Source organism: Accipiter gentilis, chromosome 9, assembly GCF_929443795.1.
Source record: "Accipiter gentilis chromosome 9, bAccGen1.1, whole genome shotgun sequence".
NCBI classification, from domain to species: Eukaryota; Metazoa; Chordata; class Aves; order Accipitriformes; family Accipitridae; genus Astur; species Astur gentilis.
The window spans coordinates 1,265,512-1,286,979 of NC_064888.1; the positions used below are offsets into that span (position 1 = coordinate 1,265,512).

The window sequence follows — 21,468 nt, forward strand, 5'->3', positions numbered from 1 at the left end:
CCAGCCAGCACAGTCCCCTTGCTGCAGAGCGGTGTTGGTTGCTCTAATTAATCTTGTTTGTCCTGCTTCCCAACAAACCACCCGGCTTCTGCCTACTCTAAATCACCCCTCGGAGCCATCCTGGTTCCCCTTGGTGTTGCTGGGGCTGTCCCTGCTGCAAGGGAGAGAGAGATGCTGGGAGGTGGCTGCTTGATATGGTTGTATTGGGTGTCCTGAAGCTGTTAAGGGGTGTCCCACGCAGTTCTGAGTACCCTGAAAAAGGCAGATTTTGGGGTGCCAGCACAAGGCTCGTGCAAGGCAAGGGTCCTTGTCCTTTCTCATGGCATTGGGGACCCACGCCTGGCTCAGAATCACTCTCTGTCTTAGACTGTTTAGCAATGCAACCAATGCCCAGCACGTTTTAATGGGCTTATTTTAGTATCTGCTGTCGACTGATCCTTCCTGGGCCAGCGGTTTCCTTAGCGAGTTATTTTTAATAACATTTGCAGGGTTTACAGTGCATATGGGAATCGCATTTCCCTGATATCACGCCACAGACAATGGTGAGCCCGTCCTCCAGTCCGCAGCAATTTCTCATGAGTAAAAATAGGGAAAGGTTTGGAGCCGGGAGGGCGAGTGTGGTAGGGTAGGAGGGTCAGTTCACCCCTAAACCTGGCTTTTTCCAGGAACAAGCTGGAAATAAATAGGTTTAAAAAAGAAGGAGAGAGAGAGGCAGCACAAGAACCCTGTGGAACTGGCAGCCCTGCTGCCTCCAACAAAGGTGCTTTGTTCTCCTGGCAGCACAACTTGACCTGTGAGATAGTGTTTTGCTGCCCCTGGAGAAGCTCCTTGCACGAGGTCTCGAGTCACCGGGTTTCTCCCGGCATTGGGCTCTGTGGTCCAGCAGGTTTCTTCCCTAGGGATGGTTTAGCAGGTGGCAGGAGCGGCGATGTGGTTTGCATCCTGCTTTTGGCCGTGCATCCATGCCACGGATGCTGTGTAGAGGGAGAAGCCGGCCATGAAGCTGGCTGTGGAGGACAGAATCTGGGTTGCACCCTTAGGGCAGGGATGGGGATGCGGAGGAATCTTGCCTCGCTCTGCAGTGCGGTGGACGCGTCAAGTCTGCTCACCCCCAGAGCCAGTATCTGCCAAACCCCCGTGAAGCTGCCATTAGGGCCATCGGGGCTCCTGGGTCTCCTGGGCCCCAGTTCAGAAGCCTAAATGTGGGGAACTGGTACTGTTTGAGGCTCTCTGCTTCCCCACCGAGCCTCTCCACCACCCCCCACAGAAAGGTTTGAGGCTTTTGTAGATCCTGTCTCATAACTGTTGGTCCCGTGCCAGATGTCTCCAATCCCTCGAGGCATCTCGGAGAATATCACGTGCCTCTATTGCACCCTCACAGCCCTCACCGTGTCCCTTCTTATTCCCAAAAAAAGCCTCCAAGCCCAATGTAGGATTTTTAAAACCACCAGGCTGGGACTGCCTGTGGGCGTGCTTCACCCCTCTCTAACACACAACATGTCTTTGGTGCCACAGTGGTACCCAGAGCACCCGTCTGAGTGGCATGGGGCCACCCAATCCCACTGTAGAGCTCACCCCGTGGAGGCTTTTATGTTCTCCAGCTGTTTGATGGGGTCTTGCCAGCTTTGGCGTCCTTGCGGAGGGTTTGGAAGAGGATGGAGAGGAACCACTCTGATCCACTGTGACTTGGGGTCTCTGCACAGGGAAGAAAGACTTCCCACCCCTGCTGTGGAGAGGGATCACGCACGAACTTTCATTTAATGACAGAGACAAACCATCCTTTGGTCCCAGAGACCTTTGGTATGGTCCACATTGGCACTTAAATTCGTTTTTATGCAACTTTGAAGAGCTCCTCGGCTTGTTCTTTGGCCTGATAGTGACAAGTGTCATCGCTAGGAGCAAATATCCCTGTTGAGCTGTGTAAAAAGGAGGCAATAAGGTGTCCAAGCATCCCGAGAAGTTAAGAGGGGAAAGGCAAGGAGAAGCAGAGAGTGGGGTGGAGCAAGGGGAAGATGACTTCTGGCTCAAGGCAGGAATTGGTTTCGTGGTGATGGGAACTCAATGCTCATGTTGTGCCTGGCATGAACGCGGAAGAGCCACTGTAGGGAACAGATACGGCCGTTGCTGAAACGAGCTTGAAGCAAGTCTAGGAGAAAATGCAGAAATGATTCTAGCCAAGGGAGGGTGGAAAGGGATGGACTCATTTTTGTCCCAAGTCTTTAGTATTTGGGGCAGTACGGAAGTAACCGCGAAACCCCCAGCTGGTGTTATGCCATAACACCACGCAGGCTCGCTCTGGTTCTAGGACAACCCTTTTGTAAATGGAAATGTTTGTATTATCCCATTAACTGGTTACTAACTCTCAAAACTTATTTGCAGCTCCACGAATGAAGAGCATTTGGAGTTCAAGAAGGCTTTGTACAGAACAGATGCCAGGAGCTCCCTAGACTTGCGAAACATTACTGTGTCTGGCAGCATGACCTGGGACACCTCTGCCCTGGAGACGAGAGTGAGCGATGGGAGAGAAGAAAGCACTTTAGAGAGACTCTCTGGCTTGAAGGACTCGAAAGACTCGCGGTGCGTAAAGGAGTCGGCATTCGCCATGGAGTCCCAGGTTGTAAATACTGTGCAGGTGGATCCTGAGCAACTGGAGAGCGACTCCGAGGACCTGGACGGTGGCAAGGTGGCAGCAGAGACGCCCAGCCCTTGTGCTGGGGCATCGGTTGGCGGCGGGGAAGAGAAATATCTTAAAAATGAACCAAAGCAACTTGAAGGCCTCAGCAAAGAGCACTTAGATAAAAGTAAGAGGGGAATCCAGAGGGTTGACTGGATTTCTAGACCCAACAAAAGCCCAAGTCCTCACTACAAAGACATAAGTAAGCCGACAGATGTAGCAACCAACTTGCCCTTTCGGGGACAGTCCGTGCGTGAAGTGCCTCCTCCGCTGACTCCAACGGTGTTCAGAAAAACGCTAAACCCTGTCCTTGGCAAGTCCAAATCCCTGGAGAGCTCCTCGTCCCACAGGAAGGGGCTGATGGTTGACTCGGACTTGGGTGAGATAAACCCACTCAACACGGCTGAGTGGACAATCCAGAAGCCGGGTCTTCAGCTCGGCACGGACCTCACCGTCGGCAAACAGTCCTGGACAGTAAATGCCGAAGACTCGGTGGAGCGGATCCCGTTGATGTCTCTGGAGCCTGCTCCCTGCAGCTCCTACGACATCGAAATGAGGCCCTACGTGTGTAGCGTCTTGTTGGAGGAACAGGGGAAAGAGGAGCTGGGTCCGGAGGAGGACCCTACGGTGTACACCTGCATCGAGTGCAGCATTTACTTCAAGAAGAAGGAACATTTGATGGATCACATGCTTCAGCATAATCGTGGACCAGGGAGGGACCAAGACAGAGATGCTTTGGGAGGGCAGTGTCAATTCTGCTGCAACGAGTGCGGATGGGCCTTTGGAGACCCCACGTCTCTGGAGCAGCACAAAAGGCTCCACCAAGAGTCTAGGGAAAAAATTATTGAAGAGATTCAGAAGTTGAATGAGTTTCCAGATGAAGGCCGGGAAGCCCGGCTGCAGTGCCCCAAGTGCGTCTTTGGCACAAACTCCTCCAAGATCTTTGTCCAGCATGCCAAGATGCACGTCAAGGAGAGGAAGGACCAAGGGGCAAAGAACATGAATCTCTTTGGGAGTGCGGGCAGCGGAGAAATACGGGATAGCCCCGTGCACGGCATCTACAAACACTTCAAACCAAATGAACACGTGTCCCTGCAGATGCAGGTACCACCTCACGGCAGCAGCAAAGGGCTCAGCACCTGTATGCTCTGCAGCTTCCCAGCCCCCAACGAGAACATTCTCAAGGAGCATATGAAATACGCCCATTCCCACCTCTCCTGGGACACGGAGGTGTATGAAGATGATCCCAATCAACCAGGAACTAGCAGAGATGCCTACAGCCCAGCCAGGACAGGCCGGTTTGCAGAGACTGATTATTTTGGCAAAGCAGACCGGCTTTTCCCTCCGCCTCACCGAGAAAGCACATCTCATTACGAAGGTGTTCACGGTTTTGCCCTAACTCACCCAAGACTCGACAAAAGCAATGGGGCTAGTAAAAAGGACTACCAGACATCAGGGTTTCATGCCAGGAAAGCAGCTCCGTACGCTGCCCCACATAAAAACCTGGGGTTGTCCGGTTTTTCTTCCGCTAAAGCTTATTCCCAGTATGCTCTGCAGCAGTTGAAAAAAAAAGCAGCAGCTCAGCACCTTGAAGGAGAAGGCGACGGTCTCAGGAGCCACCCGATGGGGCTGGAGGAGCTCAGGCACAAGTGGATGTTGGCCAGCGACACTGGGAGCATGGAAGAGGAGATCTCCGTAAGCACAGAAATAGATTTGAGCGAGAACAGAGGCATCAAACCCGTCACCATCCCTCAAGCTGCCTTGGACCTCAAGAGGACGTTCAGAGACACCTTGAAAGCCACGGACTCTTCGATAGCTTCGGAGGAGCAGCAGCAGCAGTTGCGGAAGATGGTCCCCATCGTCCTTCTGGAGGAGGTGAACCTGCACCCCAAGGCGATGAAGCGGCCCCGGGGGAAGCCGTTCAAGAAGAAAACAACACCCCCTTCCCGGGAATTCGTGATGGAAGAGCCCCTTCCCTTGGATATGCTCCTGTTGGACGCTCCTCTGGAGGGTCCTCTGGAGCTTGATGACCTCTTGGACTCCGACTCACCCATGCTGAAGAATGAGGAGAGGAAATGTCCCTACTGCCCAGACAGGTTTCACAACGGGATCGGGCTGGCGAACCACGTGCGGGGCCACCTCAACAGGGTGGGGGTGAGCTACAACGTCCGTCATTTCATCTCGGCGGAAGAAGTGAAAGCTATTGAGCAAAAATTTTCCTTCCAAAAGAAGAAGAAAAAAGGTAGTATGTATTCAATTCACCGTGCTTTCTATTTTCTTATTTTAATCGGTGGGGTTTTCTCCTCCCACCAAGAACTGGGTATGTATGGTACTGTAGTCAGCTTGAACCACGGTGGCCACGGCACAACCGGTAGCATGCGGTTGTCTCGGGTGCATCCCTCCCCCCCCCAACCCCCGGAGGCCTGAGCCAGGGGTTTTAGTGGCATCGCTGACTGTCTGTCCTTCTTTCCGCAGTTGCAAACTTTGACCCGAGTACTTTCAGCCTGATGCGATGTGAATTCTGCGGAGCCGGTTTCGACACGCGAGCGGGTCTCTCCAGCCATGCCAGAGCCCACCTGAGAGACTTTGGTATTACCAACTGGGAACTCACCATCTCACCCATTAACATCCTCAAGGAGCTGTTGGCCAACTCATCGGAGCATCCGATGCTGCAAGCGGCAATGGGAGCGGAGCCCTCATCCCCGAGCCGAGAGAGGGAAGCTCACGGCTTCGTGCCTCGCAAGAGCATGACACCCATGTCTGAGTGCAGCATTCCACGGTCTCCTCTGTCCCCATTCCCCCCGTCCTGGGGAGATGAGTCCCTGCAGTCCTACAGAGATGGTAAGTGTTCCACGAATGCCCTGTGGAAACCAGAAACCCTTTTGATAGCCCCAAATCATCACGTCCTGCTGAACAGAGCCTTGCTGGAGGAGGGGTATTTACAGGGAAGGGTTTAATCGGCCTAACCTGGTGTTGGTTTATCCAGCTCCATCGCCGATGCTCTGGGTCTTGTGAAATCTGCTGCTGGTTTAGGGCAGGTGGATGGAGATGCTGGCAGATGAAAGAGTCGGGCGGTGTGGTCTCTTGAGGGGTGGATGGAGGGGTCACATCCCCCCAGGGAGCCGTGCTTTGGACGTTTGGGCTTCGTTGGAAAGTGTTGCGTTTAGGAACGAGGTTTCCGTAGGGGAAACACCTAAAGCTTCGTAAATCATGGGGCAGAGAGTGGCTGGAGGGAAGGAGAAGAGTGTGGTCGCTGGTACCGGTCCGGCCTGGCAGTGCTTGGCCACGCAGAAGGCAGGGTGTGACCTCTGGCTTGGGGAGCTGTGTTCACCCCTCAGCTGCTTTTTTTCCATAAGTGGTATGTTACTGTGGTGGGAAGTGTAAAGGGTCCTTGCCAAATGGATTTGGGTCTGAGCTCGTCGCCCTCCATCAGAGGAGCTCCAAACTATTCAAACAGAATTATCTATTCCAGAGCAGAGCCCGTCCCAAACAGCTTCCGGGTTTCTTTTGCAAGGCTCCAAAAAAACTGAATTTGCCCCAAAAACTTGGCGACCTACCATTCTGCCAAAGACTAAAAACTTGCTCATGCATTAGGAAAAACAACCACCTACAGACACCTGGCGCTACTTGGAAGCGTCTTGAAGTCCCTGAAGCAGCTTTTCGTTAGGTTCTGCTCAGCCTAATCCTATGTTAGATGCAGCCCTGCGGCGAGAAGCTATCTGTCTTTAATTGAAATATCAAAGAGCCTGTAATCCTGGCTCTCCAGACTGTTCCACATGCCTGGGATGCTCTTTGGAAGGAGTCTTGAGCGTAACGAACACAAATTAAAATACGAACAAACCCAAACTCTTTTTTTTCTTGGCATGGCAGACCTTGGAGGATGAATAGCTACCAGCCCGGGGTGGTGGTTGATGCCAATGAGAGGCGTTTTGGAGGGCTCAGCTGGGTTTCTGCTGCCAGTGGCTGGATGCTCCTGCTGACTGTGACTATCGCTCGGCAATTTTTACGTCTCCTGGTGCCCAGATTTCACTGGCATAAGCCGTTACAGATAGCGCCGCTGTTTTAAAAACTAGGGCTTGGGTATTTTGTAGTTAAGAAGGGTGGAAAGTATCTTGGTGAAGAAAGAGTGCGGCCACCTTTCGGTAACAACTGCTCATCAGAGAAGAGGTTAATGCAGTTCTTAACACAGCAAATCTAATATCAAATGTCCCCAGTGTGAAGTTTTAGAAAAAAAAAAAAGTGGGTCATGTCTTGAAATACGATCTTGCTTATCGGTTCGGGCAATGTCAGTCAAGTTTTTTTTCAGCATGTGATGTTGGCCCGGGGCTGGGAACTTCTCCTGCTCCTTGCTGTGCCCATCTCCAGTTGCCTTGAAATGCTGGTGGGTGCTTGATGGAAGAAATCGGGTCAGGAATTGTCCTTTGAGTTGAATGAAAGCTTGATTTTGGTCTGCTTCAGTGTTGTATTTAAACCCAGATAAGGCTGAGGATGGACACGTGGGTTGAGCGGAGGGTGAGCGTGACCTGCACAAGAGCAAGAGCTCAAACACCCCCTTCAGCAGCACTCCTAGATTTAAACTTGCGTGCTCTGTATTCCGTTACGAGTCATGTCTTTGGGGGACAATGCCAAGAAAACGGGTAAATTTGGAAAGCTTAAAAATCCCCAGCCCAGCAACCTGTTGTGTAACCAAAGCATGCACAGCAGATCACGTGGAGATAGCGGTCGGTGGACGGCTTTTGTATTTAAATCCAAGCCTGAAGTCTCTTAGTTACGCTCCCAAGCTCATGGAGACGACTTGCCATGAGTCAAAACCCTCCTTGTTTTCCTTCCAGCCCGAAACGACGCTTTCAGGGCGCTCTGGCTTCGTGCTGAAAGTATCTGTTGCAACTGATTTAAGAACGAAGCGGTGCCCATTGCATTGCAATATTTATTTAACTCTTGCTCTGGGTACGGCTGCAGGGAAGCAGCTGAGCAAACAGTGAAGCGGGTTTGGAGATTGGGGGATGCTGAATCTGCAGCCAGGAGGATTTTAGCTGGTTTTTTTTTAAGCCCACTTGTCCCCATGTCTCTTCAAATCACTCATGAGATGTGTGAGAGCTCAAGTGACCTGCTTGCTTCTGCGTGGGTCTTTGCGGCTGTGCTAAATCCTCTATCGCTGCTCCCAGGCTGGAGCAAGGAGCTGCCTTAAGGGCACCTGCTTAGTGTTAACATCATCTGCTTGTGTTTTATGCTAATTCTGTAACTTACAGAGGGTTTTAAGCAACATAAACGGGATCAAGGCTGTTAGCAAGTTATAGTGGCAGGAGGATCTCGTGAACAGTCGGTGGTGGCACCGCACCAGACCTGGCGGCGTCTCAGCTGGTGGCTCTGTGTCGTGGCGCCGGCAGCCCCGTGCCGTGGGAGCAGCGATGCTACTCGCGCTCCGGGACAATGTCACAGCTCAGCATCTGCAGGCAGCTCTCCGCAGACAGCTTCCTGCTTCCTTCCTCTCCACTTCCAGACGCGTGAACTGCCAGAAGGTCTCCACCAGCATTGCAAGATGCCTCTGGAGCTGTTAAGAGCTAAGAATATCGGTAGACCCTTAACTGAAACCTTCCGTCACGGGGGCGGGCGGGGAGAAATCCCCTTTTCGTGGAACGTTTTGTGAACCGTTTTCTGCGCTGGCTGTGGTTCGTGGTTTCTAACGAGGCTGCAGTGGGAAATGAAGGTGGAGGATTCAGCTCTGGGTGCCGGGAGATTGATTCGATGAGCATGGTGGTGCTCTCTGTTTTTGGGCTTGTAACCAAATCACCACAAGACCTGAGCATCTTGGTCCTCTTGGGGTGAAGTCTCCCTTCCCGGAGCTGCTTGCAGGTGGGACGTGAAGAAGAAATGAAGAGTGGCGTTGGGAAAGGGCTGTGGGTTTAACACACACTCACTCTCTTGCTGGTCTCGTACTCTTGGCTGCATGTTTTAAAACAAAAACAAAACAAAACAACCTCTTAGAGCAAAACTAAAAGTCAAAGGGAGGAAGTAGGTGTTTGGGTCTGCAGCGAGAACTTGAACTTGGCTGCACTGGTTGTTTAGATGGGAGCGTGTGTGGCAAAAACAGGATGTTTTGAGATACCAGGGGAATCTCAGAGGTTACCTGTTCCCTCCCTCCCACTGCTTCCAGGCAAGTCCATGGTACTTAAACCAGCCTGAACTTGGCTGCTCTGGGCTCTGATGGAGGCTCCACCACCACCCTCAGCACCCACGCTGCCATCACCAGCCGTCACCCTTAGAAAGGCGATGGGGTCCTTGGTATTTTTAGTATCTAAATCCATTGCTGTTCATTTTACTCAAAATAAGCCAAGACAACAGTTTGTGCTCTTCTGTAGACCCAGATCTTTCGATCTCCCCTTTTTGTATGATTTTAGATCCTTGATCACTTGTGATTCCCTCCCCGATATGTCTGAACCCTCCCTGAAGTGCCGTGCTCAACATCGGACGCGTCTCGGCTGCAGTGCTGCAGAGAGCAGGAGGGTTATCCCGGCTCCTGCCCATTCCAGAACAGGCTGTGACGTAGTGGGGGTTGCAACATTCATTCTGGCTTGGTTTTGAACAGCTTAGAAGTCTGAAAACTTTTTTTTACTCCCCCCGCCCTCTTTTCTGTGGAAATGCTGGCTCCTGAGCTGTCCCCAGCTGTCCCTGGGGAGTTGGTGGCTTCTCCAGGCAGGTCCCTGCACTCAACAGTGGCTTTCCCTGTATGTTGTGACGGGCAAAGGTGTGTCCTGCTGCTGCAACCGCCTCCTTAAAGCCTGGCTTGGCTCGTTAGCGAGGCTGTTTGTGTATCTCCTGGCTCTGAACCTATTGGCAGCCACCTCGGAGAACACGTGGCGCTTCTTGGCAGGCGTTGGGAAGTGTTAGGCAATTGCATCCTCCTCAAAACAGCTTGCAGTTCTCCTTCCTTGTAGCCTGCCTCACCTTGCTCTGTCCCCTGGACTGCTTCGCAGGGTTGGCACCATCATCCTCTGTTCTTTTCCCCTTTTTTTCCCCTGGATTTAACTCCCTGTAGTCTCTCTTACTGCCCCAAACTTGCAACGTCTTCTGCTAGACCTAGATTTCTCTTCTCAATCTCCTCCCCTGCAGCAATAGTGACATTTCATCCAGGAAGAGGAGCAAACGTGCATTTGCTGGTTGACCTTCCACCCCACGCTGTCTTTCCTTCTGGAGTGCATCTGATGTAGCATGGGTTTTTAGGAGGGGGAGAGCGTCGGTTGAATGGCACGGGCTCAGGGAATGATTTCCCAACTGCTCTGTCTGCTCCTTGCTTGTGTTGAGCCCCCAGATGAGGACTCAGAAGTGGGGCTTGCCCCTACCATATCCGAGGTCCTGCCTTGGCTGAAGAGTGTCTTCTCCCTCTGTAGAGCATAATATTCAGAAACATTCTTAGCATTTCCTGGCTTGGAAGGGACCACGAGGATCATCAAACCCAACTCCTGACTCCATGCAGGGCAATCTAGAAGTTAAACCCTGTATCTAAGAGCTTTCTCTAAACTCTTCTGGAAGACCAGCAGGCTCAGGGCCCACGACCTCATCCCTGGGGAGCTTGTTCCAGTGCTCGACCACCCTCTCTGTGAAGAACTCCCTTTCCTAGTGGCCAATCTGAACTTCCCTTGATGCAGCTTTAAGCTGTTCTCGTGCGTCCTTCTACCAGACAACCAAGAGAAGAGATCAGCGCCTCCTTTTCTTCCCCCCATCATGAGGAAGTTGTAGACATCAACGAGGCCACCCCTCAGTCTTCTCTTCTCTAAGCTGACCAACCCTGGTGTCCTCAGCCGCTCCTCACAAGCCCTCTACTCCTTTCACCATCTCTGTTGCTCTCCTTTGGACATGTTCTAATACTTTTATGTCCTTCTCAGATTGTGGAGCCCCCAGGTGCCCACAGGACTCAAGGTGAGGTCACACCAAGACGTGGGACAAGAACATCTTTCGACCAGTTTGCTATACTGTGCCTAATGCACCCCAGGATATGGGTGGCCCTCTTAGCCATGAGGGCACACAGTTGACTCCCGTTGAGCTTCCCATCAACCGAGACCCCCAGATCCCTCTCTGCAGAGCTAACACTCCAGGACACGTGGAGAACAGAGCTCTCCTTTCAGCGGACAAGGGAAAAAGGGACAGGGTGTGAGTGTCAGGGGCTCCAGAACTGATTTTTAGGGCTGTTCAGGGGGAAACCTGGTGTGGTCTGCTCAGAGATATAAGTGGGCAGAGACCCCATAGCCACTTTGATTCCTCCCCCCGCCTCTTTTTATCCAGGATGTGCGAGCCAGCATGGCCAGGGCCAGAAGGAGCCTGTGACTTTGTGTTGCCTGGGGTGGGGACAACCACAGCCCAAGCCTCAGCACAAGGGGGTGTGGAGAGGCTGGAGGAGATCAGAAGGGGAAGGCTCTTCCACCAGCACAAGTAGGGCTGGAAGAGGACGTTTATTGTAGATTTTATGTTTTTTTTCGAGCCTCATATCTTCCTTGACACTTTGACTTGAGAGTGAAGAGCTTGGTGCAGCTCAGCAGCGGCTCCAATTTCCATTCCGACCTTTGCTTCCTCTGGTTAATTGTGGTTGCCCTCCGCAAAGGAATTGAGATGCTTTGTGGATGTGGCCTTTCGTCCTCCTTTCTGTGGAGGAGCACGCCTGCGCATCTCGTGGCGGCTGCGTTAATCGCAGATGAATGGAGGTTAGCAAAACCTTCTGGAGGTCCATACCTGACCCTGGCTGCCAGCAAGGCCAACTTCAAAGCCAGGTTAGGTTGCTCAGGGCCATGTCCTTTCGAGTTTGGAGAGGGTTGGAGGTACCACCACCTCTCTGCTGGGTTAATGTGCCCTGAGGACCCTCCTCGTGTTACGGTTCTTGGGTCACGCTCTCCTTTTGTGTCGGCCTCTCTGATTTTCCTCCCTGTGTACTCATTCTGCGCTCACCCGCAGCCTGACCTACTTTCCACTGTCTTTGATTCCTTTCTTGAGTTCCAGGTTATTGAAAAGCTCACGTTGGCCTCCTGCTTCCCTTCCCTCCTTCCCCTGCACGGGGATAACACGGGCTGTTGCCCTTGATACTGTCTCTTCTCCTGGTCTCTGAAGATTTCTGATGGTAGGCAGCGCCGCAGGGAGGCTGGACGTTGGTTTTTAGCCTGAATTTGAGCTCCGTTTTCACCGCTGCTGATCTGTGCCACAGGAGACAGCGTGAAATCTCTCAGCCAGGTCTTCCAGCACAGTAATCGTAGAGTGAGGATCCCTGGGGACACCGCTCGAAGGCAGATGGTCGCAATAACCTATTTCGGTCTTGGCAACCAAGGATAGAAATTGTCCCTTTCCCTTTCCTAATGTTTTTGGGAGACCCTGGCTTGTAACTGCTGGAGAAGGGAATGTTGCGGGGGAGGGGGGGTGGGGGGGAGCCCCTGAGCTGGAATGACCCAGGGATACCCATGGGTGCTGCAACCAAGGCGTGTTCAAAACCAGACTCATGGCCACATCCGCATCCCAGCAGGATATCAGCGGAGAAAGGAACAGCAACTATTTCTTGTATTTCCCCTTTCTCCTTTAAATTTCGGTGAGCTCCTGTGCCTGCCACAGCGATTCCTCATGACGTCCTACTCCTGATGTTGGTTTTTCTCCAGTTCCTTTAAGCCAAGGAGAGGTTTTATATCTTACTGCTCCAGTAGAGAAAGAAGAGAGGAACTTTAGGAGCGGTTTATTAGTAGCCCATCCTGCTCAGCAGAGCCAGCGAGGGGAAGTACTGTGTTTAAAATGATTTGATAGCTCAAAAGCACGACAGAGAGCTGGCAAAACCCCCTTGGCAAGGAATCGGCTTGTATAGAGCTCTGGACGCTGTAGGCTGGCCAGCAAAGACAGATGCTTTCATCCTCACCCCAGACAGAGCCCGTTAGCAAGCCAGCCATCAGGCAGTCCTGCCTGTCCTGGCGTCGCCTGTACCCCTTGTTGCCTTTGCTGGATCTTCTTCAGGAAGATTTGGCTCATGTTTGGGGAATTATTTTTTCAGACCACGGGGCAAAGCTGAGCTCTGCAGCTTGGAAGCGGCACCGGCTGCTCCACAGATCAACCCTTGAGTCCGGGTTAAAGCAGCAGGTTATCCAACCGGAGCCCTTTTGCCAGGCGCGGTGGGGTTGTTGGCTGCTACGAGGGGCTTTTCTCTCCCCTCTTCTGAGCGTGGTTTGTTGAGAATTAGCGTGAGGATGTTTCATGGGTGTTTGAGGACTCGCGAATCTCTGTGCTACCTCGCAGATGTGAGCACGTGTCACCTCAGCACCTGAAAGCTGCCAGGGTGAGACCCTCCGTGTTGTCGCTGCACAGAGACTGAAGCCCCTGGGGACCTCTGGTTACTGCTGCAGGCTTTGAAACTCCCTGAAAATGTCAGGATTTGGCCCATTGTGGCTTCTTTAACCTCGCAAAAACTGGTGGTAGATGGATTAACCCCCTACTACCCCTTTTTAAGCTGTCTTGCGATGCAAAAGTAAGTAGGAATTTGAACTTCCAAAGCTTCCCCATGCTGAAAAACAAAGTGTCTGATGCGGGTCTGGTTTTGTTTTAGCGGTGGCTCTCGTGGGCTGTCTCCTTTCCCCCCACTGCCTCTTCTTGGTTAGGTTTTGTTTATGCACTCTGGGAATGGCAGGCGGGTTTGCTATCGCACGTGGGTTTTCTTGGGGTAATTACGGACCGAATCGGCCAGCTTTGAGTGTGTGTTTTCGACTCGTAAGCCCACAAACTGTAAGGAAATGCTTGTGGCCACACTGGGACTCTGCTTGTCCTTCCCCAGGGAGGTGAGGAGGAGGATGGAGCTGAGCAGAAGCCATCCAAGGTAACGATTACACACTCTGTCTTTCTGTATTTCTATTTTGGGCTCCGTAAGTAACTTTTATTCACCAGTGAGCTCCTTCGGTTAGAGCCAGCTTCCTCACCCTGATGTGCCCAGAGTGGATGGGGACGGTTCCTGTGGGGATCGGTCCTCGCCGCTCGCCGCTGAGGTTAACGGTCTGCGCTTGTTACGGTTCCTTTGCGATCCAGGTGGATTTTGTTTCCCAATCTGGGTGGATTTTGGTTTCCTACACATTTCCACCACGTTCCCTTCTCCTTGTCTTCACGCTGCGCTCCTGCAGCGTTTCCCTTTTCCGATAGGACTCATTGCTGCTCTTTGCCTCAGTGCATGGCCGCATCTCCCTTCGCAGGGCTTGCTCTCTCTCAACACCCGCTGTAATTTTGGAATAGCTCTTGTTGAAAACCCGGAGTTCTCAGCCAGTTCCGGTAGGTCTCGTCAGTCCGTTTAGGAACGGGGCTTTCGGTGAGACTTTGCTGCCGTTGCCTCTGTCCCCTTGGCTGAGAATCTGTCCTCAGGTGCTATTTGTGCCCCCTGCTTTAAGGAGAGGTGGCAGTGCTTTAGGAGACAGACGATGTGCCCGTATCCCTCCTCTGGACAACAAATTGCTTCTCTTTTGCTTTTTATTGAAGCGGCTTGGAATAGAAACCCCTGGGGCTGCAGTGGCGGGGGTGAGAATGGGACAGAGAAGGCTTTGGGTGGCCTTTTCCATCTCGGTGGGTGTCCGGGTGGTCCCGTCCTCTGGGTACGGGACTGTTGGGATGGGGACAGCCCCGTTAAGTGAGGGGCAGGTTGAGAGAGAGCCTGGAGGTGTGAGGGGAGCCATGGAAGGACACGGACCCTGGGGCTGGGCCTTGTCCCGTACCCCGAGCTCAGGCCCCATGGAGGACTCGTGGGGCCAGGGTGAGAGCTGAGCCTCTGGGCACATCGATCCTGGGGCTGAGCTGGACCTGGCCCCCCGGGGCCTCGTCCCCTGAGCGGAGCCCAGGCCTGGGCCTCGCACCCCGCCATGGAAGTCCCTCTTCCTACCCCACCCCGCTCGATCGCTCGGCGCTCCCCTTTCCTCCCTGTCGCCACCTCCCCGCACGCCTCTGCCAGCCGGGGTGCCGATTGCTCGGCGCTCGGCCTCCCGCCCCGGCGACGGGTCCGTGTCCGTCCCCGTCCCGTCCCCCCCCACCCCCCGCCCTCCGCTTTCTCTCTGTTCCCTTAACTCGGCGCTCGCCCGTTCGCCCTGGCGGGCGGGCGCGCGCCTGCTCGGCGCTCGGCCTAACGGCCTGGCGGCCGCCCCGCATGTGCCGAAGCCAAGATGGCGGCCTCCACCTCCTCGCAGCCCAAAGTGACAAAAGCGGCGGCGGCGCCGCGACCCCGGGACCGGGACCGGGGTGGGGACGGCGAACCCGAGCCCGAGGCAGCGCCCGAGCCGGGTGAGCTCCTTTTTTTCATCGCCGACCCCGCCCCGCCCGCGCCCGGGCCCACCCGCGGCCCACCCCCCCACTCCAGCCCCCCCCACACCTTCCCCTTCCACCCCCATCCTCATCCTCTTCCCCGCCACGGGCCCGACCCCGGGGGTCGCCGCCGGTTCCGGGCCCGGTTCTGACGAGGAAAGGGAGCGGAAAGAGAAGGAAGAGCCGGCGAGAACCGCTGTCGCCGAGCCGCCGCCCTCCTTTGTCCGTACCCCGGCCTCGCTTTGTCCCCTCACGGGGGCCCCCCCACCCCCGGATCGGGCCTGTCCCGCTTAAAACGGGACGCGCCCGGTTCCTGTCACCGCTGGGGACGGGATGGGGGGGGACGGGACGGGGATGAGGTTGGGGGGGGGGGGAGCTTTTCCCCTCCTCCTTGCCCCCCTGGGGTGGAGGGTTGGGGGTTGTGGGGGGGGGACGGGACGGGACACACGACACGATCCGGGGTGTGTGTGGGGATGTAAATCCCGGCTGTGCCTTAGGGACCAGCCCGGGGTGGGAAGCGATGCCCGGTGAGCCCGAGGAAGCCCCCAGCCCACCCCCGGGCCCGGGCAGGGCTGCCAACGCCGCCCCCTCCCCGTCCCCTCCCCGCAGGGAGGTGGCACCATCCCCGTCCTCACCCCCGCAGGGAGGTGCCTCCATCCCTGTTCCCCTCCCCTCAGGGACCTGTCACCTTCATGTCCCACCCCCCAGTAGGGAGCTGTCACCTTCATGTCCCACCCCCCCCAGCAGGGAGCTGCCACCATCAGTGTCCACCTCCCCACAGGGAGCTGCAACAATCTGTCCCCCCACTTCCCGCAGGGAGCTGTCACCATCCATCCATCCTACCGCAAAGAGATGCCACATTTATGTCCCTGTGTTGTCCCCCCACCCACCCCAGGGAGCTGCCACCTTCGTGTGTGTGTGTCCCCCCCAAGAGAGTGGCCACTGTCCCCTATGAGGGAGCTGCCGCCATCTCCCGTCCTGCAGGGAAATGCCACCATCCTCCCCCCAAGCACCCCCAAATCTCTCTGGCAGGTCACTGCCATCCCAGCACCGTGTCACCTGCCACCGGGATGGGTGTCCCCCTCTAAAATTACCCACCAGCCCCGTGCAGAGCCCCCTTCTCTCCCATTCACCCTCTTGAACTCTCTGGAGCAGCCTAAACCTTCGTGTCATGAAGCCACCTCCCCACACTGATCTCCCTTGTTCTCGTTATCCACCCTTGGGGGCTGACGATCTTTTTTTCTTGGCAGTCCTGGCTCCGGAAGAGGAAGAACTGGTGGCCATGGAGGTGGGTTCACCCCCTCTCCCGAAAAAAAGCGCTCCCGCCGGGCAGCTGGATCAACCCCCCACCAGGATAGGGACCAAACTGTCTCCTGAGCCGCCTGGGAGCAAACCAGAGCCTCAGGACTCCAAAAGTGAGTATTTTGCCCGGTTTCTTGTCATTTCCAGCAGCCGAGTGCTGGGGTTTTGCTGCGAGGAGAGAATGGGGAGCCTGGCAGACATTTGTTTAACCGAATCCAGGAGGATTTTTAGGTTCTTTTGCTTAATTAATCCTCTTATTATAAGAAGGTGGTCGTGTTGTACTCTGGTATCGCTGGTTTACATCACTTTTCTTTCCCTGGCACCAGCAGCTTTCCAAAGGTCACTGGGACTGACTTGCACTCCCTGTCCTCCTTAAACCACCTCAATCAGTCCTTCATCTCCTAGTTAATGACGTTCCCCTAGAATGATCGCTTTGAAATCCCTCTGCCTCACTGACTGGGCTTTGGAGCCTGCCTGTGGCTCACCAGTTGCAGGGAAGGCTTCCAGAAACACTCTAGAGAAAACATCCTTAAGTGGGAAAAACAGCTTTCTTCTATGCTAGAGCAGTGATCCTTGTTCTCCCACGGCTCTGCTCGCTCTTCCCCACTTTATTGCTGGCTGCACAGGGATGCACGGAGCATCTTGATGTTCAAAATTAAGGTTGGGGGTGTTAAAAATCCCTTGGGAGCGTGGCCAGATGCTGCTCCTTGTGCATCCTGCCACGGCCGTGCCCTGATTTTCTTTTTTCTCTCTCCTTCTTTCTCTTTTCAGCCCAGAACCTTACGACGTGTGAAGTGTGCGGCGCCTGCTTCGAAACCCGCAAAGGCTTATCCAGCCATGCCCGTTCTCACCTACGGCAACTCGGCGTAGCCGAATCGGAGAGCAGCGGGGCTCCCATCGATTTGCTTTACGAACTGATGAAGCAAAAAGGCAAACCCGATGGCAGCCCCATGTCTCCCACCCTCGGCAAAAAATCTGGTTCCCCCAAAGACGCCACCACCGGTTCCCCTCGACCCACGCTCCTGGCGCTCGGCAAGGCCGGCGATCGCCCACCAGATGGTCCCGTTAATAAAGCCATCAAATCCCCTCCCGGCTTCTCAAAAAATCTCTCGCAACCAGGATCCCCCATCCTTAAGAAGGTGCCGCCCGCTCTTTCGGGGTCCCCGTCTCCAAAAAACCCGGAGGAGAAGAGCTCCAAGCTCTCACTGAGCCCTCTGCAGAGCTCCCCGAAAGCACAGTGGCCACAGGCGGATGAGGAAGGTCCCCTCAATTTAAGTGAGTGTCTTTTGGTTTTTTTGTTTTCCATGTTTCCTATTCAGCTGAGGGCAGGGGAAATCCCCGGCTTCTCCCATCCTGTTTTTGCCAAGCCAGGCATCCCTCAGCAGCTGGGAGGGCGCAGAGCTCGGTGGAGGAGCTGGTGTTTGGTAACGGCCATGCTGAGGAGATACGGGCCGTTTGGTTGCAACCATCGGAGGGGACAGTCTTTCCTGAGTGGGCAAATGGGGATTCCGGTTGGGATTTCAGGAAAACTACTGGCTTTCTGCTCTCTGAGCTCTTCACATCTCCCTCCCTTGCTTCTCTCACCTCTTTCGGCGCTGTTGGGCTGTGGTTCGGCTGGTGTGGAGCACCCTCCTGTGCTGTGGCTCGATCCGGCACAGCCGGCTCCCTCTTCCCAGTGGAGCGTGGTGGGTTTGGCTAGCATCAGCTCGTTCCCCGCTGCCATTTCCAGCATCAGATGCGCTCGGAGAGGCGCTGCCGTGGCTCTTGGGACCGCAGCCCTGGTGCTGCCGTGTCCCTCTTTGTCCCCAGGCTCCGTTGGTGACTTATTCTGACACCTTGGGACCAAAATGGTTTTCCCGGCAGCAGCCGGCTCTTTCCTCCTCCTCCCAAAGCACTGTGTCCTGCTGGGAACGTCTTCATCAACAGCTCAAAGGGCTGTTTGGCTTCTCTGGCTTGTTAGTTCTTTGTCCTTGTTACTGGGGTTGCCCGGCAAGCCTGTCCCACTGCTGGCAGCACCAAAAGTCACTTCATCTTCCCCAGTGGGAATCGTGGGCGTGTTTGGGGGTTGTTTGATGCAATACGGCGGAAGACGGCGTCCTAGTTTGCGCTGTGCACTCCTTCCCTCATTGCAGGAGTGGCTTTAAGACCTGATATCCTTCAAAATCCCCATGGCTGGGGATTTCCTAACCCTGCCAGGTTTCTTGGAGCTATAGGGCTATAAAATTACTCCGTCCTGGCTACCAACTCACTTTTCATAAGCTGAAAAGCTCCAGGATGGCAGAGTTGGATGCTGGTCGGTGGCGGGAGAGACTCTGTCGCTGGAGGATGCGCCTGTGGGTTTGCTGGAGCAGAGACACTCTCTGGGTGCTGCTTCTCCGCCGGTGACAGAAGATGCAGAGTTTGGCCTCGGCTTTTCCTCGCAGCCCTTTAAAGACTTGGAGCAGCAACAAAAAAGCACTTTATGCCTGTCTCGTAGCCAGTGCCATAATTCCTCTTTGTTAGGGCTGCCAGCTAATGAAGCCATAGGAGCAGACAAACTCTGGTCTGGCTGCTCAGCTTGGCATGAGCAAAGTCTCCAGCACGCTGCAGGCTGCAGCGGCTGACAGATCCCTAGTCATGGCACAAGGAATCGGCCGATCTTCTCCCTCCTTCCCCTCCTCTGGCCAAGAAACTGAAGCTGTGGCTGTGCTGGCTCTTGGCCGGGGCCAGTCTGTGTGGTCAGCAGGCCTTTGGCTGCTGCAATGCCTCTGCTTCGTCTTTGTAGGCCCCTTGGTATCAGTGCAGCAGCACCCAAAATTCTGACTTTGGTTAGAAATTACCACCCTGGCCTCCCTGGTGAGCAATTTCCACTGGTAGAGACAGCAGCATGGTGCCCGGGAGCGGCTGGACAAGTCGTGCCTGCGCCAATCTCCCCTGCACCTGAAATTATCCTGCTCAAGTCTCCCTTGCTGTGCAGGTTTAAGCCGCTGGCGTGGTTTTTCCCCAGTTCTAGGCAGGGATCTACCTTGATTTCTCCATCCTGACACAGCACCGATGGTTTCTCCCTTCCCCTCCGCAGACGGAGGGCAAACAGGGACCAGGGAAGTTAACATTTCTCCTCCAGGATATTGTGTGGCTCAGGGTGCAGCTTGGTTTTGTGGTAAAAACTCTTCCAACTTCGTCCTCCTCCTCCTCTTCATCAGTGTGCTGGGAATCGGCACTTCCTGGAGGCAGGAGATGCCCCTGCTCGAGGGCCAAGCGTCCAGCACCGGGATTAGCAGGGACGCACTTGGTTTAGGCACACAGTGTTTGTCCCGGTGCCACTGGCCCCACAGTGTCTTCATCCAGAGCCCTTCCTCCTCCCCGCAGCGGCTGGGCTTGGACGCTGCGGCGTGAGTGAGACTTGCCGCTTCCTCTGGACGTGAGCGGGGAAGGGACACGAGTGTCTGTGTTATTCCAGCACTCCGGGCCACAGCTTTTCCGTTGGCCCCACTGGGAAGCCCTCTAGCTCCCCACAACCCCCGGCCGTTACATTTTCCTGCGGTACCCCAATGTGTTTGAGCCTGCTTCTGATTTCGGGCAGGGATTGGTTTTGCCGCTGTGGGCTGTGTCCATTTGTCCTGTCCGTCCATTGAGCCATGCTGGTCTGTCTTTTCTCTCTCTCCCTCCCCTTCCCCTCTCTCTCTCCTCCTCCCTCTCTCCGCAGCCTCGGGGTCGGAGCCGGTGCGAGATATCCGCTGCGAGTTTTGCGGCGAATACTTCGAAAACCGCAAAGGTTTGTCAAGCCACGCTCGATCCCACCTCCGGCAAATGGGGGTGACCGAGTGGTACGTCAATGGTTCGCCCATCGACACGCTTCGGGAGATCCTCAAACGGAGAACCCAACCGCGGAGCAGCGCCTCGAATCCTGCCGGTCCCGGGCAAAAAGCCATGGCCAAGACCCTCTTGGGCAGCATGGGATCCTTGGAGCCGCGCGGTCCCGGAGAGATTCACATCCCCACCCTCCCCAAGAAGGTCCAGCAACCCGGCAGCCCCATGGGGCAATCTCCTACCTCGTCCCCACCTCCCACCGCCCGGAAGATGTTTCCAGGCCTTTCTCCTCCCTCCTTGCAGAAGAAACTCAAACAAGATCAACTGAGGGTGGAAATCAAGCGGGAGATGATGTCGGGAGGACTCCACGGAGAACCTCACCCGTCCGACCGAGCCTGGTCCCCGCGGGAGGAGATGTCTCCCTTGAACCTCTGTAAGTGAACGGCTGTCACCTTCCCTGCTCAGGCTGTGGGGCCGAGTGGGACCGCGTTCCCTCAGGGACAGGGACACGGGGGTCCGTCTTGCTTCAGGAGGGGCTGAGGGCTCTCTCCAGTGTTTTTGGGGAGCCCACATCACCTTCTGTGGGCCGTGGTGTCGGGGGAACCCTCGCTGTGGCTGGGGAGGAGCGGAGAGGCGGGGGGATGTTAAGCACAGTCCTTCTCCCTGCCCCGACCCCACGTCTCTCTCCGCAGCCTCCCGAGCCGACCCAGTGCGAGACATCCGCTGCGAGTTTTGTGGCGAATATTTTGAAAACCGCAAAGGTTTGTCGAGCCACGCTCGATCTCACCTCCGACAAATGGGGGTGACCGAGTGGTCAGTCAACGGTTCGCCCATTGACACCCTCCGGGAGATCCTCAAGAAGAAATCCAAACCCTGCGTTATCAAGAAAGAACCCCACGCCTCCAGCATTGAACCCCCTAAATCTATCGGGGAGGAAGGGACAGACCCCAAGTCCCCTGGAAAAATCCTGCAGGGCTTGGGCCTGCCTCCCCTGGGCGGACGGACGGGGAAACCCAGCCCCGGCAGTTCCACCTTGAACCGGGAGATCTCGTTGTCGCCTCTCACCAGCAAACCCCAGGGCAGTTTCCTGACGCCGTTGTCTGCCAAGCGGCCGTTGCAGGACGATCGGTTGGGTCCTCACGCCGAAGTCAAGCACAAGGCGTACATCCAGACCGAGCTGCCCTTCAAAACCAAGTCCGTGCACGACAAACCTGCGCACACGTGTAAGTGGGGGATGCGGGGAGGGAAAAACACGGTGTAACACCCCCCACCCTGACACCGCCCTGGGATGTCACTCACGCGACGGGGTGGGCACGGGGAACCCCCAGCCCCGTGCTGTGAAGGGTTTTTGCCTCCTGGGGATGCAGAGCGGGGCGAGGGGAGCAGAGATTTGGGGTCGTTGCTTTTCCCTG

The 21,468-nt window shown here is 55.1% G+C and overlaps 1 protein-coding gene across 3 annotated transcripts in view; it reads left to right on the plus strand.

The window, feature by feature from the left end:
• Positions 1-21,468, plus strand: part of WIZ (WIZ zinc finger) — a 58,705-nt gene that overhangs the window by 34,380 nt on the left and 2,857 nt on the right. The window contains exons 4-10 of one of the 3 annotated variants that reach the window (XM_049810357.1): positions 2,380-4,919; positions 5,150-5,515; positions 16,216-16,380; positions 17,039-17,542; positions 19,953-20,260; positions 20,360-20,489; positions 20,749-21,279. In XM_049810357.1, coding sequence (XP_049666314.1) covers positions 2,380-4,919; positions 5,150-5,515; positions 16,216-16,380; positions 17,039-17,542; positions 19,953-20,260; positions 20,360-20,489; positions 20,749-21,279 — 4,544 coding nt within the window. Of the gene's footprint in view, positions 1-2,379; positions 4,920-5,149; positions 5,516-14,811; positions 14,945-16,215; positions 16,381-17,038; positions 17,543-19,952; positions 20,490-20,748; positions 21,280-21,468 lie in introns of those variants that run through there. The other 2 variants (XM_049810356.1, XM_049810358.1) reach the window with 2 other exon arrangements.